The following is a 19,203-nucleotide window of genomic DNA, read 5'->3' on the forward strand; positions in this document are numbered from 1 at the left end:
GGAAATGTTAAAACACGAACTGAAATTGCAGGAGAAACTCAGCAGGAGACTGAGGACTGGAAAAATTGCACAAAACTAGAAGCTCATCAGGCCTGGCTGCATCAGTTTATAGTTGCGGATCCAGTGATCCTTTTCCCAGCCCTCACTTTTTCTCTCCACAGGTGCTGCCAGACCCGCGGAGTTTCGACAGCAATGTCTCGTTTGTGTGACATTTCTGGTCCTCAGTTTCCTGATGAGATTCCCCAGCAATTTCTTGTTTTGTGTAACTTTTCCAGTTCCCAGTTTTCTTGCTGAGTTTCTTCAGCGTTCTCTGATCTGTCAGTTACGGGGGGTGGGGCGAGGTATAATGGGGCAGGGGTAGTGCCCCTACCTGTCAGCCAGGAGGCCTGACTTCAAATCACATCTCCACACCGCCCCCCCCCCCCCTCAGAGTGAGGATATGTAATGTGTGAGCAGGTTGGTTGAGGAGAGCCTGGCTATGGGAGGGACAGGGGGAGCCCGCCTCCAGGCTGACGTGGGCCAGGTACAGGGAGCCCAGGTGAGCGCGGGCGGAGCTGACAGTGCCCTGCTCCGGGACAGAGAGAAGGCAGTGCCACGGGGAACGATGGCGCTGCTCCAAGCTGCCCTGGGGCGCTGTGCCTGCGCTTTCTGGCTGGCGGTGGCTTTTGACGTGGTGGGTCTCACGGTGTTGCTCATCGGCGTCTTCGCCAACATTTTCTTCTACGACTTCCTGATATACGCCGGCTCCATCGTCATCTTCCTGAGTTTGGTCTGGTGGATCTTCTGGTACACGGGTAACATCGAGGTGCCCCAGCACCAACTGGAGGACGACGTGGGCCTGAAGGACAGGACGGGCTTCTTTTACCGCTTGTCCAGCCGCATCTCCTCCAGCTTCCGCAGGGTCTCCCGGAGATCCGGGTCCATGTCCAGGCGGCACAAACCATCCAACTTGACTGAGGAACCAGTGAAGACCCTCTCAGAGTCAGTGAGCGCCGCGCTCACCCCTGAGCAGAGACAGAGTACCGCGGACACGGCCAACACCCCTCTCTAAACCTGGGTAACTCAATCCCCCTCTCTCAATTCTCCCAAGCTGAGCTGAGCTATTAGCGTTGACTCCCTTTCCCAGTGTATTTACTTAGAAGCTAATCATTAACCAGCCCTGCCCTTCGGGAAAGAGCGAGCTAGTTTGACTGTTGATGTTTGAGTAACCGAAAGGGGCAACTTTTTTCCATCACGCTAGATCTGCGATCAAGCAGACAGGGTCCCTGAAAGTTTCCTATGTAAGCCACAATGAAAGATAAAGAGGTGTTTTGCTGTATAAAGTTTTTTTTCTACATTGAGGCCATACTTAGAGAGAGGAGTGGACATTATCTCCCGTCCCACTGCAAGATGTTCCTGACATCACAAAGGAGCTGAGGTGGTCAAGTCCAGTCACAAACCAGTGACCACACACACACACACAGACACTCTCTCACACACACACACACACACACAACAATTACAAAGGTACACACATTATAAACAGGGTGTGCAATTACTCAGTTAACATCCACTACCTTCCCAGCAACCCAGTCAATTCCTCACAATGACCAAAATATATTTCCATTTTACTAGTAAATGCAAGAACTAAGTTTGATGCACACTTACAAGCGCCATGAGGTTCTGAGTTCACAGGCCCCTTATCTCAGGATTGGCACACCACAAATGAAGGTTGTTTAGCCTGCCTCGTCTGTACTGGTTCCCTCAGTGATTGTGTCATTTTCCTGCCTTGTTCCATTGTTTCTACTTAAATACCTGATTCAGTTCTCCCAGATGTCACAGGAAAGGTGTGTCATTCTCCTGACAACTGCCTTTGGTCACCTAGGAGATCTTCAAGCTTTGGGGCTGGAGGAATGTTGAGGATCTGGGCATTTTCCAGATTGCCCCTCTCCTCCATTGACCTGGTGTCAGTGTTGTGCTCTTATAAGAGGTAGCTGGTTATCAGGATGTGGAGGAGCTGGTGTTGGACTGGGGAGGACAAGGTCAAAAGTCATGTGACATCAAGTCATAGTCCAACAGGTTTATTTGGAATCTCAAGCTTTCAGAGTGGCACTGTCAGTGTACCTTCCACTCGCCACTAGCCATCCTGACACCAATCATGACTGACTCCGTCATGACCAAGAGTGCCTCACACAACTCCTCCCTCACTCCTTACTAAGATGTGACCTCGACATGGAAATTCAATTGGTCTGAGGAACTTTAATTGGTCTTGTGCTTCCAGATGATGTGTGCTGAAAATAGTTCTGCTTGGAGTATCACTGCTGAGGGAGAATTATTTCCCTCTCATTCACTACTATAGGAATAAGTTATTACAGTTAACATCTGGTTCAACATCAGATTTAGTTCTGGTTCATCTTTACCCTTTTATTAGTCATTCATAGGATGTGAGCATTACTGACTGGACCAGCATTTATTGTTTATGCCAAATTGCCTTGACAAGGTGGTGGTGGGCTCCACCCTAGAAATGCTGCAGTCCTTGTGGTCTAGGTAATACCCATTGTGCTGTTAAGGAGGGAATTCCAAATTGTTGACTTGGAAATAGGGAAGGAACAGTTTAGTAGTTCCAAGTCAGGATGGTGCATGTTAGGAGAAAAATCTGCAGGGGGTGATGTTTCCATACCTCTACTGTCCTTGTCCTTTGAGTTGGTAATAGTCACAAGTTTAGAAGGTACCATCAGGGGAACCTTGGGGAGTTACTGCAGAGCATCATGCTGATGTACACACTTCTGCCATTATGTGCCAGTGGTGGAGGGAGTGAATGTTGAGGCAAGTCAAGCAGCTGCTTTGTGGATTGTTGGAGCTGTACCCAACCAGGCAAGTAGGGAGTATTCTACTACATTCCTATGTATGCTGGACAAGCTTTGGGGACTTGATACCACTCAAAATTCCTAACCTCCAACCTTTAAATTTTTTTAAAGATTATTATCTGAATGGTGGCAGTTTAGAAAAAAGTGAGGTGCAATGAGACCTGGATGTCATGGCGGAACAGCTGCTGAAGGTTGGCATGCAGATACAGCAGGCCGTGAGGAAAGCTAATGGCATGCTGGCCTTCATAGTGAGAGGATTTGAGTATCGGAGTAAGGATGTCTTGCTGCAGTTATACAGGGCCTTGATGAGGTTACACCTTGAGTATTGTGTGCAGTTTTGGCCTCCTCGTCTGAGGAAGGACATTTTTGCTATTGGGGGAGTCTAGCAAAGGTTCGCCAAACTGATTCCTGGGATGGCAGGACTGACATATGACAACAGACTGGATCAACTGGGCTTGTATTCACTGGAATTTAGAAGAATGTTGGGGATCTCATAGAAACATATAAAATCCTGATAGGACTGAATAGAATAGATGTGGGAAGAATGTTCCCGATGTTGGGGAAGTCCAGAACTAGGGGTCACAGTCTAAGAGCAAGGGGTAAGCCATTCAGGACTGAGAAGAGGAAGAATTTCTTTATTCAGAGAGTTTGAACTTGTGGAATTTTCTACCACCGTAATCAATTGGGCCCAGCTCATTAGATATATTCAAGAGAGAGCTGGATGTGGCCCTTGCAGCTAAAGGGATCAAGGAGTATGGGGAGAGGGCAGGAATGGAATACTGAGATTGCATGATCGCATTGAATGGAGGTGCAGGTTGAAGGGCTGAATGGCCTATTCCTGCCCCTATTTTCTATGTTTCCTTGTTTATTGTCACGTGTACTCAAGTACAAAAGTACAGGAGCACAGTGAAAAGTTTTCAACGTTACCACTCACAGTGCCACCTTAGGTACCGATACCTCGGTACAAAAACTTAAGAAAAGAAATAAGGAACAAAGTTAAAAGTTAAACATTACAGTCACCTGCTCTTGTAGCCAATAATATTAGTAAGACTGGTCCATTTTAGTTTCTGGTCAATGTTAGCCCCCAAGCTTTTGATATTGAGGGATTTAGTGACAGTAATGACATTGAACATCAAGGAGTGCTGTTTGGATTCTGTCTTCTTGGAGTTGGTCATTGCATAGCACATGCATAGCATGAATGTCACTTGCCACTTATCAACTGAAGCCTGAACGGTGTCCAGGTCTTTTTGCTTATGGATGTGAATTGCTTCAATAACTAAAGGTTCATCAATGCTGCTGAACACTGTGCAATCATCAACAAACACCCCCACTTCTATGATGGAGGGAAAGTCATTGATGAAGCAGCTGAAGATGTTTTAACCTATGAACTTACCCTGATGATCTCCTCCAAATGTCCTCTGCAGCTGAGATGATTGAACACCAACAACCACAACCATCTTCCTTGATGCCAGGTATGACATAACCAGTGGAGAGCTTTTCCCTAATTCCCATTGATTCCAGTTCGTAAAGGACTCCCTGATCCTACACTCTGTTGATGTCAAGGGCTGTTCCTCTCACCTCACCTCTGGAATTCAAACCTTTTGTCCATGTTTGAACCAAGGCTGTATTGAGGTCAGGGATTGAGTGACCCTTGAGGAACCCAAACTGAGCACCAGTGTGTAGGTTAGTTACGCTGCTTGATAGAACTATTGATGACCTCATCCATCATGTCAATACTGATGATCAAGAGTAGACTGAAATGGTGGTAATTAACTGCGTTGAATTTTTCCTGTTCTTTGTTTACAGGACCTTACCTGTGTAATTTTCCACATTGTTGGGTATATGCTAGTGTTGTAACTGAACTGGAACAACTTGGCTAGGGGCATGGCTAGTTTTGGGGCACAAGTCTTCAGTGCTATTGCTGGAATTTTGTCAGGGCCTGTAGCCTTTGTAGTATCAGGATCCTTCACCTATTTCTTGATATCACTTGGAGCCAATCACATTGCATAAAAGCTGGCATCTGTGACACTTGGGACCTCAAGAGGAGGCTGATCATCCACTTGGCATGTCTGGCTGTAAATTTCTCTGAATGCTTCAGTCTTATCTTTTGCACTGATGCAAAACTACCATTTGAGGTTGGGGATATTTGTGGTGCCTGCACCTCCTGTTAGTTGTTTAACTATCCACTACATTTGTGACTGGATGTGGCAGGACTGAAGGGTCTAGATCTGATCCATTAGTTGTGGGATTGCTTAGCCATGTAGATTGGAAGCTGTTTCACCATTTGGCATGCAAGTAATCATTCAAAATGCAAATGATGGGTATACAACTAGGAAGGGTTTAGAGGAATATGGGCCAAATGTGGGAAAATGGGACGAGATTAATGGAGAACATCTGGTCAGCATTGGTGAGTTAGACTGGAGTCTGTTTCCATGCTATACATCTCTATGACTGTAGTCCTGTATTGTAGAGCCACCAGTTCAACACCTCATTTTGAAAAAGGTGTTGCCCCTGGCCTGGCCTCCTGCAGCCTTCACTGAATATTCTTCTTGTTTTACTAGTGAAAATACTAACTTTGCAACATCTCATATCTCCAGCTATAGTTTTTACAGACCTTTCTGTGACCCACTGTTCATGCTCATATCACGTTACTTTTTGATGTCGGTGAACTTCATCACCTATTTCACTATTAGGTTTATACATGTTATTCTTCCTTCTTAAGCAATTTGGATTAATTTGTTAATTCATTTAGCTGTGCTCTGAGCCTTTGTGGCTTTGTCCCCTCCAAGTCTTGGTAACTTCCTTCAAACTCACAACCCTCTGAAATATCTGCACTTCTCTAATTCTACCCACTGTGTATTTGTGATTACATTTGCTCTACAATTGGTGGCTGTGCCTTCAGCTGCCTGGACCCAAAGCTCTGCAATTCCCTACCTACTTCTCTCTGCCTTCCGACCTCATTTCAGACATTCTTTAAAATCTATCCCTTTGACCAGGCTTTTGATTTCTCTGACCTAATATCTCCTCATGTGGCTCAGTTTCTTTTATAATGTCCCTGGGTATTGGGATGTTTCATGACAATAAAAGCACTATGCCAATCCAGGTTATTGTTGTTGGTGAACTGAGGGTTTCAAGCAATGAAGATTTTCGATTTCACTTCCTGTGAACTAATGAGCTCCTGACATTGTGTGGGATCTTTGAGGTAAAAATTCACTGTGCAGTTAAAAAAGAGGTATTTTGATTTTTAAAATTTGTTTACGGGATTTGGGCGTCACTGACCAGGCCAGCATTTATTTACCTATCCCTAATTGCCCTGAAGACTGTGGGGATGAGTCACCACCATTTGGTGTAGGGACACCCACTGTGCCTTTACGGAAGGAATTCCAGGATATTGACCCAAAGGCATAGGAGGAACGGCGATGTATTTCCAAGTCAGGATGGTGACTGGCTTGGATGGGAACTTTGACATTGACACCTCTGACGCTGCTGTTTATATCTGTCAGCCAGGGCTCCCTGATTGGACCACATTAACACCTCTCTGACTCCAAGAACATAGGCTGGTTCCTTTATTTGTGGCTCTTCCTGGGGCATTTTAGCACTGGATCAGATTCCTTCAACTCCGCCTCTACACAGGAAAAAGGAGTCAAGGCAGCAGCATTTGCCATGTCCACCTCAGATTCTGAGGCTTCTTCAACATTTGAAGGTGAAGGAGATCTCATGGGTTCAGGAACAGTTGCAAAGGCAGTGAGGAGCCAAGCATGTTTTACAATTGCACAGTTTATGAGTAAGCAGCTTTCGTATGATCCACATGCTTGTTCAGGACTGTTGCACCTACCAGAATTTTATACATCACTAGACCTGACTTCGAGTTGACCATGCTTCTTACCCATGCAGGACTATTCCTGTGGTTCCTACACCAAACTTTGTCCCCTATAGTAAACTGTCTCTCTCGCTCAATGGAGTCTTGTGTCCGGCATTGACATTCTTGATACTGTTTCACCTCGACACCAGGTCTGGGAAGATGAGATTTAATCTGGTGTGGAGTCTTCTCCCTATTAGCAACTCTACTGGAGCTATCCCCGCAGTTGGATGAGGGGTGGTCCTATAATCAAATAGGAATCGGGACAGTTTGGTACATAATAAAACTGTGGGCTCTTTCCTTAAGCCTGTCTTCAAAGTGTGGGCTGCTCTTTCTGCCAAACCATTGAATGATGGAAGGTATGGAGCTGCCCTTATATGTCAAATATGATTTGACTTTAGGAAATAACCAAATTCACTCTTGGTAAACGGTGGCCCATTATCTGTGACCAACACTTCTGGGAGTCCATGTATTGTAAAAGGTATTTACAGTTTTATTTATCTTCATCCCCGTGTCTGATTAAGGAACTCCTTTCACATCCACAATGGCCAAGAACGTTGAGCCCATGAAAAGATCTGTGTGGTTGATGTGTAACCAAATCCGGGGTTTACCCGGCCATTCCAACAAATATGGGAAGCTGCTGGCAGTAATTTTTGTTCTTGTTGGCATTCTGGGCACTGCCTCACCAATGTGGCTATGTCTGCACCCAATCCTGCCCACCAGACATAAATTCTCACCAACAGCTTCATTTTGGAAACCCCTGGTTGACCCTGGTGAAATTGTTTGTATTTGGCGGTGACCTTTGCTCAGGACAATCACTCTTGCTCCCCATAATAGTATGCTGTCCTCTATTGTGAGCTGGTCTCACCGGGTCCAAAAAAGTTTCAATTCTGGTTGTGACGGCCCTTTGGTTTCCTCCGTCACCACCAGCTGTTTCAGTTTTGCCAGGATTGGATCTTCCTGCGTCCAAAGTCTGATATTGTCAGCTATGACTGGAAGTGTGTCCAGAAAATGTAAAACCATTCGGACTCTTCCATTGGCAGTACCACCGGTGGTGTATTGGACAGTAGCAGGTGGGTGAATGCATCCACATTTACGATTTGGCCTCCCAGATGGCGTTCCAACTTGTAATTATATGCATTTAGTATCAGAGCTTACCACTGAATTTGGCTGAAGCTATGGGCAGCACTACTTTGTCCTCTTTAACTAGACTTAGCGGGGGTTTGTTATTACAAATTTATGTCTGTAAAGTTATTGTTGTGACTTCCTGACTCTAAATATGACTGCCAAACCTCACTTCTCTTTCTGGATGTATTTACACTTTGCATTAGCCAAAGTCCTGGATGCTATTGGGCAATCCACTCCATTGGGCCACCTGTGAGCTAATACCATCCCAATGCCATACAGAGAGGCATAGTGTGTCATTGGGGTCATAGTGTGTCAATACTTTTGACAATGATAGCCGTTTCTTCACTTCCCCTGAAAGCTATGGCTTGGCTATGCGACCATTTTGAAGGCTGACCCTTTTTTAAAGAGTTGATGCAAAGGTGCCAGGTTGGAGGCCAGGTTATGTATGAACTTTCTGTAATCATTCACCAGCCCATGGAAAGACCTAAGCTCTGGTACAGATGTGGGAGCCATGGCATCTTTGATCGCACTCACTTTTATGGGTATAACCTAGTTTTGCTGACTTTGTAGCCCACATAAGTCACTTGGCGTGTCTGGAACATACATAATTCCCTTCTAAGGAGTACACTTGCCTGGGAGAAATGTCTAAGGACTATGTCCAAGTTCTCCAAGTGGTCTTTAATTGGTCTTTCCTGTATTTAGCACATCATTTAAATAAATGACGGCCTAGGGTAGACCTTGTAAAATGTTTTCCATCATCTGCCGAAAAATTGCGCTGGCTGATGATACCGCAAATGGCAGTCTTGTATATTGGTGAAAACTTTATGGCTATTAATTGTAGCTTACTTCTGGGAATTCTCATCTAACTGCAATTGCAAGTATGCCTGGCTCATGTCCAGCTTCATGAAAGACAGCTCCCCCTGCCAACTTTGTGTATAAATCTTCTATGCAAGGGATCGAATATTTATCCAGCTGTGAAAAATGGTTTACCATTTATTTAAAATCCCTACAAAGGCGAACTGACCGGCGGGTTTTGCAATCAGTATGACTGGTGCTGCCCATTCCACAAACTGGACTGGTTTGATGATTCCTTCACTTTCTAGCCTTCTGATGTCTGCCTCTACTTTTAAGGTAAATGGCACTTGGGGGGTCGGCGGGGGAGGGGTGGTGCTTGCAGAATCGTAGAATTGCTTCTTGGTCAACATACAAGTGGCCTTGGCCCTTTTGATACTCCTTAGACATTCCTGATAAACCTCTGGGCATTTAATTAGGACTTCACTCAGGCAGCCATTTTCTTATTTTATTGAAAAAGATTGAGCCAATCTAGATAAATCTTTCTCAACCAATTTCTCCCCATCAAGCTTGAGCCTGAGCCTTTTACTAGTTGGTCGTAACTGAACCAGCTGCTCCTCATAAGAGACTAGAACCCAAGTTGTACCCGTAATCTGTAAAGGTTCCCCAGTACAGGTTCCCAGTCAAGCAGAGGTCTTGCGTAAACTTAAAGGGATGGAGTCCAGAGCAAATTTTGTTAAAGTCTGCTTCTACAATCACTGAAATGGCAGTGCTGGTATCAATCTCCATTAGAACTGGGTGACCTTTTAATTAGGCATTTACTTTGGTTCTGATTTGGATGTTGCTAAACAATTTAACTGCTCCAAACCCAACGTAGGTGGAATTTCCAGGCTACACACTCTCCTAGAAGCTAGCCTAGATCAAGTGGGACTCTTTTGCTGTCTCAAGTCAGCATGCTGGCAGCAACTACAATGGGTTGCCAGCCCGGATCCTGAAGAAAATTCTAACTGTTTGGCTGAGGCTTGGCTTTGTTTTGAAATTTTGATGTGAGCTGACCTACAATCCCTCTGATCAGAACATGTCCTGAGTGAGGCTATGCATTTGCCGTCAGTCAAGTGGTGTTCTCCAAGCTCAGTGAGACTGGCGAGGGTGTCCACTTCCATTGGAAGACCCTGCAAGTCATATGCCCCACTTGCCTCATTTTTCCAGTAATAAAGCCATTTGAAGTGCCTGTTTGAAGTTCAGTTGGGCTTCAGCTAGTGACACTGAAGGAATGGCAATTTATTTCCAAGTCAGGATGGTGAGTGGCTTGCCACGTTTTAGCGGTTATAGTCAAAGAGACCATGTTGCCTTTGGTCAGACTGCCATTTCATGTCTCGTTGCCTTGGAGGAACTTCCCATCAGAATGGTTGGTTAGGTATTTGCTTCTCACAGTGATACCATCAGTGGTCTGCTGCTCCAGTTTTCTTTAGGAAGAAGAACCCTGATCAAAAGCAAATCTTAGTAGCTCTCTCTGCAGATGTAACCTCGTGTGTACAAGCAGGTGGCCATAGAATGTCCCTTGGCTAGCTGATCTACCCTGGCATTCTTCCTTTCCTGAGCATGTCCAATTGATGGATTTAATTCTAACATCAGTGACTGACATTTGGAGTTTCTCAAAAAGCATGAGCATGGATTGGTGATATGTTGACTGACTTTTATGGTTGACTTTATTGAATGAGTTACTAGCAAGCTGGATAAAGGACGTACATTTAGATTTCTAGAAGGCATGTTTTAAGGCTTTGTACGAGATATTATTAAAATAAGTGCAGGCGAGGTGACGACCATATGAAAGGCAGAGAGACAGAGCTAGATTCATTGGAACTGTTTGGAATTCATTCTTGCTTTGAGGAGTTCAGTGTTTGGTGTGATTCTGTTAAGTGGTTAAGCACTTTGGGATTCTTAAATTTTAACATGGTGCACAAATGGGTGGTAAAGTGGAGGCAATGGCCTTGTTGTAGTGTTGCTGGACTGTTAATCCAGAGAGCATTCTGGGGACCTGGGTTCGAGCCTGTCATGACAGATGGTGGAATTTCAACTCAGTAAAATATCTGGAATTAAGAATAATGACTATGTATCCATTGTTAATTGTTGGGAAAACCCACCTGGTTCACTAATGTCCTTTACGGAAGGAAACTGCCATCCTTACCTGGTCTGGCCTGCAAATGCCTCCAGACCAATAGCAATGGGGTTGACTCTGAACTGCGCTCTAGGCAATTAGGGATGGACAATAAATGCTGCTTAGCCAGCAATGTCTTTATCCCGTTGATGAATAAAGAAATAAAGAATAGAGTTAATAAAATATGTAAAAGGCAACATAAGTAAGTGAATAACCTAATTAAAACTAATTAACGTTCGCAGTTGAAGAAATGTGTCAAGATTGCAACATGCTGCTGCGGGATACCATTATCATCCACAGAAAACATGTCTGCAATAAACCAAGTTTGAGAATTTATTGCACAGAATGGAGACTGAACTACAGACATAACAGATAGGAGCAGGAGTAGACCACTCAGCCCCTTAAGCCTGTTCCATTATTTGATATGATCATGATTGATCTCATCTTGGCTTCAACTCCACTTTCCTTCCCATTCTCCATAACTCTTCGACCCATTACTCATTCAAATCTGGCTGTCCCCTTCTTAAATTTACTCAACGTCCCAGTATCCACCATACTCTGGCATAGCAAATTCCACAGATTTACAACTCTTTGAGAGACGTAATTTCTTCTCATCTGTGTTTCAAATTTGCCAGTCCTTATCCTAAAACTATCATTCTTAATTGTCCCACATGAGTAAACATCCTCTCTATATCTACTTTATCAATCCCCTTCAACAATAAGGCCAGAAGAAGAATTCGGCCAGTTGGTCCAAAGAATCTGCTTAACGTTAGCTGGCTATCTGTATTAACAATCCAATGATAATACTACTAGGCCATTACCTCTTCTTTCCAGGCCTCTCAGTATTCTTCTTGCTTGAATCAGATCCCATCTAAACCCCAGTGAGTACGGACACAGAGTCCCATACCTCTCCTCATATGACAAGCATTTCATCCTTGGGGTCATTCTTGTAAACCTCCCCTGGACCCCCTCCAACACCAGCATATCCTCCCTTAGATACAGGCCAAAATTGCTCTTAATATTCCAAATGCACTCTGACGAGAGCCTTATACAGCCTCAGCTTTACATCTCTGCTCTTGCAATCTAGCCCTCTTGAAATGATTGCAATAAAATGCCTCAATTAAATCTCTTCTCATTCTTCCAAACTCCAAACAGTATAGGCCGAAACTGTTCAATAAGACAACCCCACATGTGACAAAACGTCTGAAAACTAACCTTCCAGCTCAGCGAGCAAACTCACATCCACAACCCCACATCTCTGGAATCAATCTAGTGAACCTCTTCTGAATTGCCTCCAATACAACTACATCCCTTCTCAAGTAAGGGGAACAAAACTGTACATAATACGCCAGGTGCAGTTTCATTAATGCTTTGTATAATTAATGCAATGCTTCCTTACTTTTTTACTCTAATCTTTTATCAACAAATGCTATCATTCCACTTGCCTTCATTATTACCTGCTGTACTTGTGTATTGGTTTTCTGCGATTTATGCATAAGGATGGCCAGATCCCTCTGCACCAAAGCATCTGAAGTTTCTCTCCATTTAGACACTGTGCTACATTGAAGTTGGAAGGATGCCTGAATTCTTTGTGCCAGGAAGCAGTCAGACTACTTAGGATAGGGTCTTATGATTTGGTTAGTGGTCAGGGACAGAAGGTATGATAGCAGTTGAGGCAGGTAAAGGAACCCAGAGGACAGGAGTGTGAGAATGTAAGTCTCAGCAATTGTCTAATAGGTTTGAGGTCTGTCAGCCTGTCTGGATAAGAGAGGGGCTGCTGGATGGCTGAGCAAATTTACCATGCTACTGTGGTCCAGAAAGCTGTTCAACTGTGGGAGCAACCTAAAGTGTAATAACAGTGTAGTGATGGGAATTGAAACCATTCTCTGCAACAGAGATGGCAGTGTTGCCTTGCTTAGTGCCAGGTTTGGGAAATCTGCTCAGGCTAGGAAGGAACTTGAAGCAGGAAGAGTAGCATCCAGTGATTGTGGCTCATGTACATACCAACTGAAAAATGATCAGATTGGCAATACTAGTCTGGATTAGTTCATGGAAAGCTTTTGAGGTAGTTTTTAGAGATGCACATTTTGGACCTGACCAGAAAGAAAGTTATATTTGGTTTGGAATTGTGCAATGTGATAGCATTAACTCATGACCTCAGAGTTAAGGCTAGATATGTGCAGTCACCATATGATTGAATTTTACTTCCAGATCGAAAAAGAGTAGACCTAAATGAGGGCAACTATGTGGGCATGAAAGTTGAGGTAGCTGATGTGAACTTGGATACTAGGCAAAGGGATAGATCAATAGTTAAACGGCAGACATTGAAGGAGATATTTCAAAATACAGAATAAGTATATTCCTGTAATAAAGAAAATTCTAAAGGGATTAAGTCCCAAACCGTCAACCCATTTGTAGTTAACTTAGAAGTAAGGGAAAGAATCAAGCTTAAGGAAAAATCATATAACTGCAAAGATAACAAAGTGTGAAGCTGGATGAACACAGTAGGCCAAGCAGCATCTCAGGAGCACAAAAGCTGACGTTTCAGGCCTAGACCCTTAACGACAGCTTTTGTGCTCCTGAGATGCTGCTTGGCCTGCTGTGTTCATCCAGCTTCACACTTTGTTATCTTGGATTCTCCAGCATCTGCAGTTCCCATTATCTCTGACTGCAAAGATAAGGCAGGTCAGATGATAAGTCAGAATTAAAGGAATGGCAGAGACATATTAAAAAATTAATGAGGAAGGAATTACAGTATGACAGGAACACTAAAATAGTATAATAAGTATTTAAAACGGAAAAGAGTAAGTTAAATGAGCCTTGGTCCTATCATGAGTGAAAATGGGGAGTTAATAGTACATGATAAAAAAATGGCAGATGACATGAACAAATATTTTGCTTCTCTCTTCACTGTAGAGGATACAAAAACATTCCAGAAATAGCTGCAAATCAAAAGATGGAATGAGAGAGAAAGTAAGCATAATTACGATCACAAGGGAAATGGTACTGAGCAAATTGATGGAGCTGTAGGAAACAAATTTCTGGATGCAGATGGACTTCATCTAAGGGTCTTAAAAGAGGTGGCCAGTGAGCTGGTGGATGCATTGGTGTATCCAAACTCCCTAGATTCAGGAAAGAATACACTAAACCGGAAAGCAGCAAATATAACCCTTCTATTCAAGAAGGGGATGGGGTAGACACAGAAATTATAGGTAGGTTAGCTTAACATTGGGCATGGGTAGGTGTTAGAATCAATCATTAAAGAGATTATAGCTGGGCATTTTTTAGAAAAAAACTGGGGCAATCAGGAAGAGTTAGCGTGGTTTTGGCAAAGGGAAGTCATGTTTAACCAATTTATTGTCTATTGTCTATTGAATAACGTGCTGCAGATAAAGGGGAGTCTGTCTAAATATTGCACTTGGATTTTCAGAAGGCATTTGGTAAGGTGCTACGTCAAAGGTAATTGCAGAAAATAAAAGCTCATGGTGTAGGGTTAATGTATTAGCATGGTTAGAAGATTGGCTGGCAGAAACCAGAGCGAATGCATGAATGGTTCTCTGGCTGATTGGCAGGATGTGATGTATAGAGTCCCACAGTTTCTTCCTTTGTGTCTAGGCATGAAAACATACACTTCACTCTAAATAGATTTTGACGAGCACCTATCCCCATGGCAATCAGGACACATCAGGTTATCTTTGGACAGATTTAGGAGGCCACACTGCCCTCCCTAAACTGCACAATTTTACGTTGAATTATGTTTAAAACATAATTGTCCAACATGCATAGCAATGTAAACAATAGTGTAAATCCCAAATCTTTCACAAAGAAAGCAATGGATGCAGGGGCAATTTAAACTTTTAAAACAGGGATCTGTAGATTATTAAAAACCAAAAGAACTGCAGATGCTGTAAATCAGGAACAAAAACAAAGTTGCTGGAAAAGTTCAGCAGGTCTGGCAGCATCTGTGGAGAACAAAACAGAGTTAATGTTTTGGGTCTGGTGACCCTTCCTCAGGGATCTAATCTATTATCTCAATAAATTATTGTCAGGTAACAGTTTCAAGAGACATGGACCAATGATGGATACATGGAGTTGTGTGATTTAACTGAAGTCTGGAACGGTCTGAAAGAGCTGAATTGCTTGCTCTTGTCTTTTCTTGTATTTACAATACCTGAGCTATGCAGGATCTGTTTAGGGCCCTAATTGGAGTGGTTGGTAGGGAGTGTGGCGTGAGCTAAGGAGTGGTTTTGGAATGGTCCTTGCAGAAAGCAGAGAGGTGGGGGAATAGATGATGTTCTGGGTGATGGGATTTAATTGGAGTTGGCAGAAGTGTTTGAGGATGATATGTTGGATGCAGAGGCTAGTTGGGTGGAAAGTGAGGACAAGGGGGACCCTATCTTTATTATGTTTGGAAGAGGGGTGGTTAAGAGCTCTGGAGCGGGGAATGGAGGAGGCGTGGTGGACGGCTGTCTGTATGACAGGGTGGAAAAAGAACATTGTTTAAAAAAGGCAGACATCCTGGATGCTTGGGAGTAGTACATCTCCTTTTCGGAGCAGATGCAACGGTGATGGAGGAACTGGGAAAATGGGATGGAGTTTTGCAGGGTACGGGTTGAGCGGAGGTGAAGACTAGATAGCCATGGGAGTCTGTGGGTTTCTCTTTATCTGCAGCTCCCAGTCCTGAAGAAGTGTTATACCTGAAATGTTGACTGCTCCTTCTCTCCAGGTGCTGCTTGGCTTGCTATGTTCTTCCAGCCTCCTATTTGTCTACCTTGGATTCCAGAATCTGCAGTTTTATTGTCTCTATTGTCAAGTGGTTAAGATTAGCTCTGAAAATAGACAGGAGGCGGAATTGCCCAGAAAAATGAATCACAGGGGTAGAAATGCTCCCTCATGTGGAACTGAGTTCTTGAGCATAGCAGGTCCTCCAATCACAGGTGGCTTCTGGCCCATATTTGTCACTGATGGGCTCATAGAGAACTCAACAGCAACAGTGTGAAAGTGAAATGGGAACTTTGGGAGGGGAATCTGTAAGAAGAGGAGGATGGCAGGAGTCTGATGGGAGAGGCTGAGGTAGGGGTGTAGGGAGAGAAGAGACGGTCTGTACAGAGAGGTGGTGGGAAGAGTGGAGGGAAGGAGTCTGGAGGGAGAGCTGGGAGCTGGAGAGGAGGGTAGGATAGAGGTGAGAGGGAGAGGGCAGAGGCAGAGAATGTTTCTGTAAGTTCATGAACAGAAAAGGGGTAGACTGTCTGGAGAGGCTGTGGGGGAACTCTGTAGAGAAAGACCAAGATGAGGATGTGAGTCTGCAGGGAGAATTGGAGGTTGGGACGGGGAAGGGGAAGCAAGACTATAAACGAGGGCAGGATGGGGGAGCAAATCAGCAGGGAGAAGAAAGGAGTGAGCAAATAGTTAGTTGGGAAAAGTGGGTAGAAAGGAAGATGTAGAGAGTTTAGAGAAGGGAATGGCTACGAAAAGGAGGTGTGGAAGTTGTCAACAGAGGAATGCCTAGCTAACTAACAGCTAAGGAAAATGTGAAGTCTCAGGTAATGAATCCATCATAAATTGTGTTTTGTATGAAATGTGTCAGTTATTAAAAAAATCTTTTGTTGCTAACTTATGGCAATTGCCTTCTGCCAATTTAAATATGGTGGTATGTAGGAAATTTAAGCTTTCCTATTGTGTTGTGGCTTTTGACGGAAGGTTGATCATTTTTAAGGATATTGATGAGCTCTTTCCATTCTTCTCTGAGCCCAAATAACTTGTATGTCAGTACAAAAACAGGTGTATTGCTGATAAAAGATAATAAGAACTGCAGATGGTAGAGAATCCGAGATAACAAGGTGTAGAGCCGGATGAACACAGCATCTTAGGAGCAGGAAGGCTGATATTTTGGGTCTAGATCCTTCATCAGAAATGGGATGAAGGGTCTAGGCCCAAAATGTCAGCTTTCCTGCTCCTAAGATGCTGTTTGGCTTGCTGTGTTCATCCAGCTCCGCACCTTGTTATCTTGTATTGCTGATAAAAGACACCTTTTGTTGAAGTTTTTCATATTGTCTGCAACAGGACAATTCACAACCATTCACAAAGTAAAGGGAAAACTACATTTATACTGAAAGACAAGAGCGTGTTGACTAGCAAATTGATTCTGATTGGTAGAGGCATTTCCTTTAAGAATGTACCAGTTAATGATGACTGACTTTTAATTGCCAAGTGTTGTTTACATTTTGTTCACTGTTTGATAAGACCCACTAGTCTTTTGGGATGTACGACCTACATGCCTGGCATTGCACTGGTACTTAAATACTGAATTACATATTTGTGTGATAAGTAGCACATCATTCTGGCTTGATGATAGCATCTTGCTATGGCGGACATCACTTATGTTGCTACGACACAGTAGCAATACAAAACAGGTAGCTTCATCTGTTTATCAAATGATTGAGATACTTTACCCTTCAAACAAATTCTGAGGTAAACTGGGCAATTTTCAGGACTGAAAATGACAGTCTTAAGTCTGTTCTCTAATCTGATACAACATAAATATTGCTTTCCCTTTTCTTTGATATTTTCTATAAGTTTTGCACTGAGCAGCAATCAGGTAGGGAATTTGCCAGCTCCACATGTCAGCAGTAGAGATAAAAGCTTCATCTTAGTGAGAACTAAATTGACTTTTGGATTGGGAAGTGATACAGTCCACTGTACTTTGATTCTTTCTTATAATAGCCTTTCTTCAATTGTGGTCTTATTTCTTTCTGACAACCCAAATTCTCTACCAACTAATACAATTAATGATTGTTCACAGAATAATTTGTGTGTGCATAGAAACTAATTCTAATTTATATTTTTTACAGAGCCGGTTACTAGCCTCAAAGGGATCAGTATCGAAGTCTGAATGCTGACTGTCAGGATGATGTTTATTTAGAATTATTACAGCATCTTTAACAAGAAAGGTTCAACATTTTTGGCTATAGTCAAAGCATTAAAGCCTGTTGATCAATGAGTGTGTATATACTCCTAATTATGAATTATTCCACTGGACTGGATTGATTATTTTAATTGCTGTTTGACAATTGTATTGCACTTAATTGTATTTATTGGTTCGCTCTGGCGAATTAGATAAAATGTATTTTGCACATCAAAATGTAATAAACATTTTTATAACAACAGTATTGCAAATAGTCAGATTTTCTGTCATATTTTCATGGAGTTTGGGACAGATAGAAATATTATGGTTTATCCTCATCAATCAATTTTTGAGGGACACTAGGTGAGCTTAACACACTGTTATAATGCAGCTACACCTCATTCAACAAAGTGTAACTTTTTCAAGGTTTTTGCAGAGAGACAAATAGTGTAAAAAGGCAATTTGACATTAATTCAGTGATTTCCAATTGATTGCAACTTCGGAAAGAGTCAAATGGTGCATCCTGAGGGAAAGTACAGAATCACTGACAGCAATTCTTGCACTTTAGACATTTTGCTGTATATGTGTGGAGTCCAGGTGTTGCTATTAGGTTCAAAGAAACAATGATAGTTAACGGTAACAGATTCATTGGCATTTCTAGTTAAAAGGCATGCCTATAATTAATAACAGCAAAACAGTTATCCTAATTTTTGATAATGGGAACTGCAGATGCTGGAGAATACTGCACTGCATGACACAACCAGCCCAGCTCTTCCCCTCCACCCACTGCATCCCAAAACCAGTCCAACCTGTCTCTGCCTCCCTAACCTGTTCTTGCCCTCACTCCAAGCCGCACCTATATCTCCCACCTACGAACCTCATCCCACCTCCTTGACCTGTCCGTCTTCCCTGGACTGACCTATCCCCTCCCTACCTCCCCACCTAGACTCTCCTCTCCACCTATCTTCTTTTCTCTCCATCTTTGGTCCTCCTCCCCCTCTCTCCCTATTTATTCCAGAACCCTCACCCCATCCCCCTCTCTGATGAAGAGTCTAGGCCCAAAACGTCAGCTTTTGTGCTCCTGGGATGCTGCTGGGCCTGCTGTGTTCATCCAGCCTCACATTTTATTATTCTAATTTTTGACTTTTATTTGACTGGAGTTGGGCTTTACAGTGTAACCAAAGTCCTTACATTGTACATTTTTCATTGAATTATATCTCCTTTCAGAATTATTTTATACACTACTATTTTGGCTTTCTGCTCATTACATTTCAAAAATATAAGTTAAATATTATTATGAATACTGGAAAGGATCCTTTGTGTAAAATCAATAATGGAACTGAAAACATTGATGCTAATTTTGCAACAGCTGACTGAACATTCACAAATTGTTTGTTTGGCATCCATGATTTCTCCATCAATAATAAATGCTTAGTCATACAAGTATGATCAAGATTTGTTCTTGTCCAGGCTATTAACCACATAGAGCAATCATATTCTGTCTTGATTTCCAGAA

The 19,203-nt window shown here is 43.0% G+C and overlaps 1 protein-coding gene across 1 annotated transcript; it reads left to right on the plus strand.

The window, feature by feature from the left end:
- Nucleotides 1-447: 447 nt before the first annotated feature.
- On the plus strand, nt 448-17,949 carry si:dkeyp-72e1.6 (transmembrane protein 238-like). The gene is made up of 2 exons (XM_048552530.1): nt 448-1,057; nt 17,635-17,949. The coding sequence occupies exon 1, from the start codon at nt 479-481 to the stop codon at nt 1,049-1,051; it is 573 nt and encodes a 190-aa protein (XP_048408487.1). The 5' UTR covers nt 448-478; the 3' UTR covers nt 1,052-1,057; nt 17,635-17,949.
- Nucleotides 17,950-19,203: the final 1,254 nt, after the last annotated feature.

The sequence above is a fragment of the Stegostoma tigrinum genome, chromosome 23 (assembly GCF_030684315.1).
Source record: "Stegostoma tigrinum isolate sSteTig4 chromosome 23, sSteTig4.hap1, whole genome shotgun sequence".
Taxonomy (NCBI): Eukaryota; Metazoa; Chordata; class Chondrichthyes; order Orectolobiformes; family Stegostomatidae; genus Stegostoma; species Stegostoma tigrinum.

Excerpts from the sequence above, each read along its gene's own strand:
- si:dkeyp-72e1.6 (XM_048552530.1), top strand. The coding sequence starts at position 479 with ATGGGAGGGACAGGGGGAGCCCGCCTCCAGGCTGACGTGGGCCAGGTA.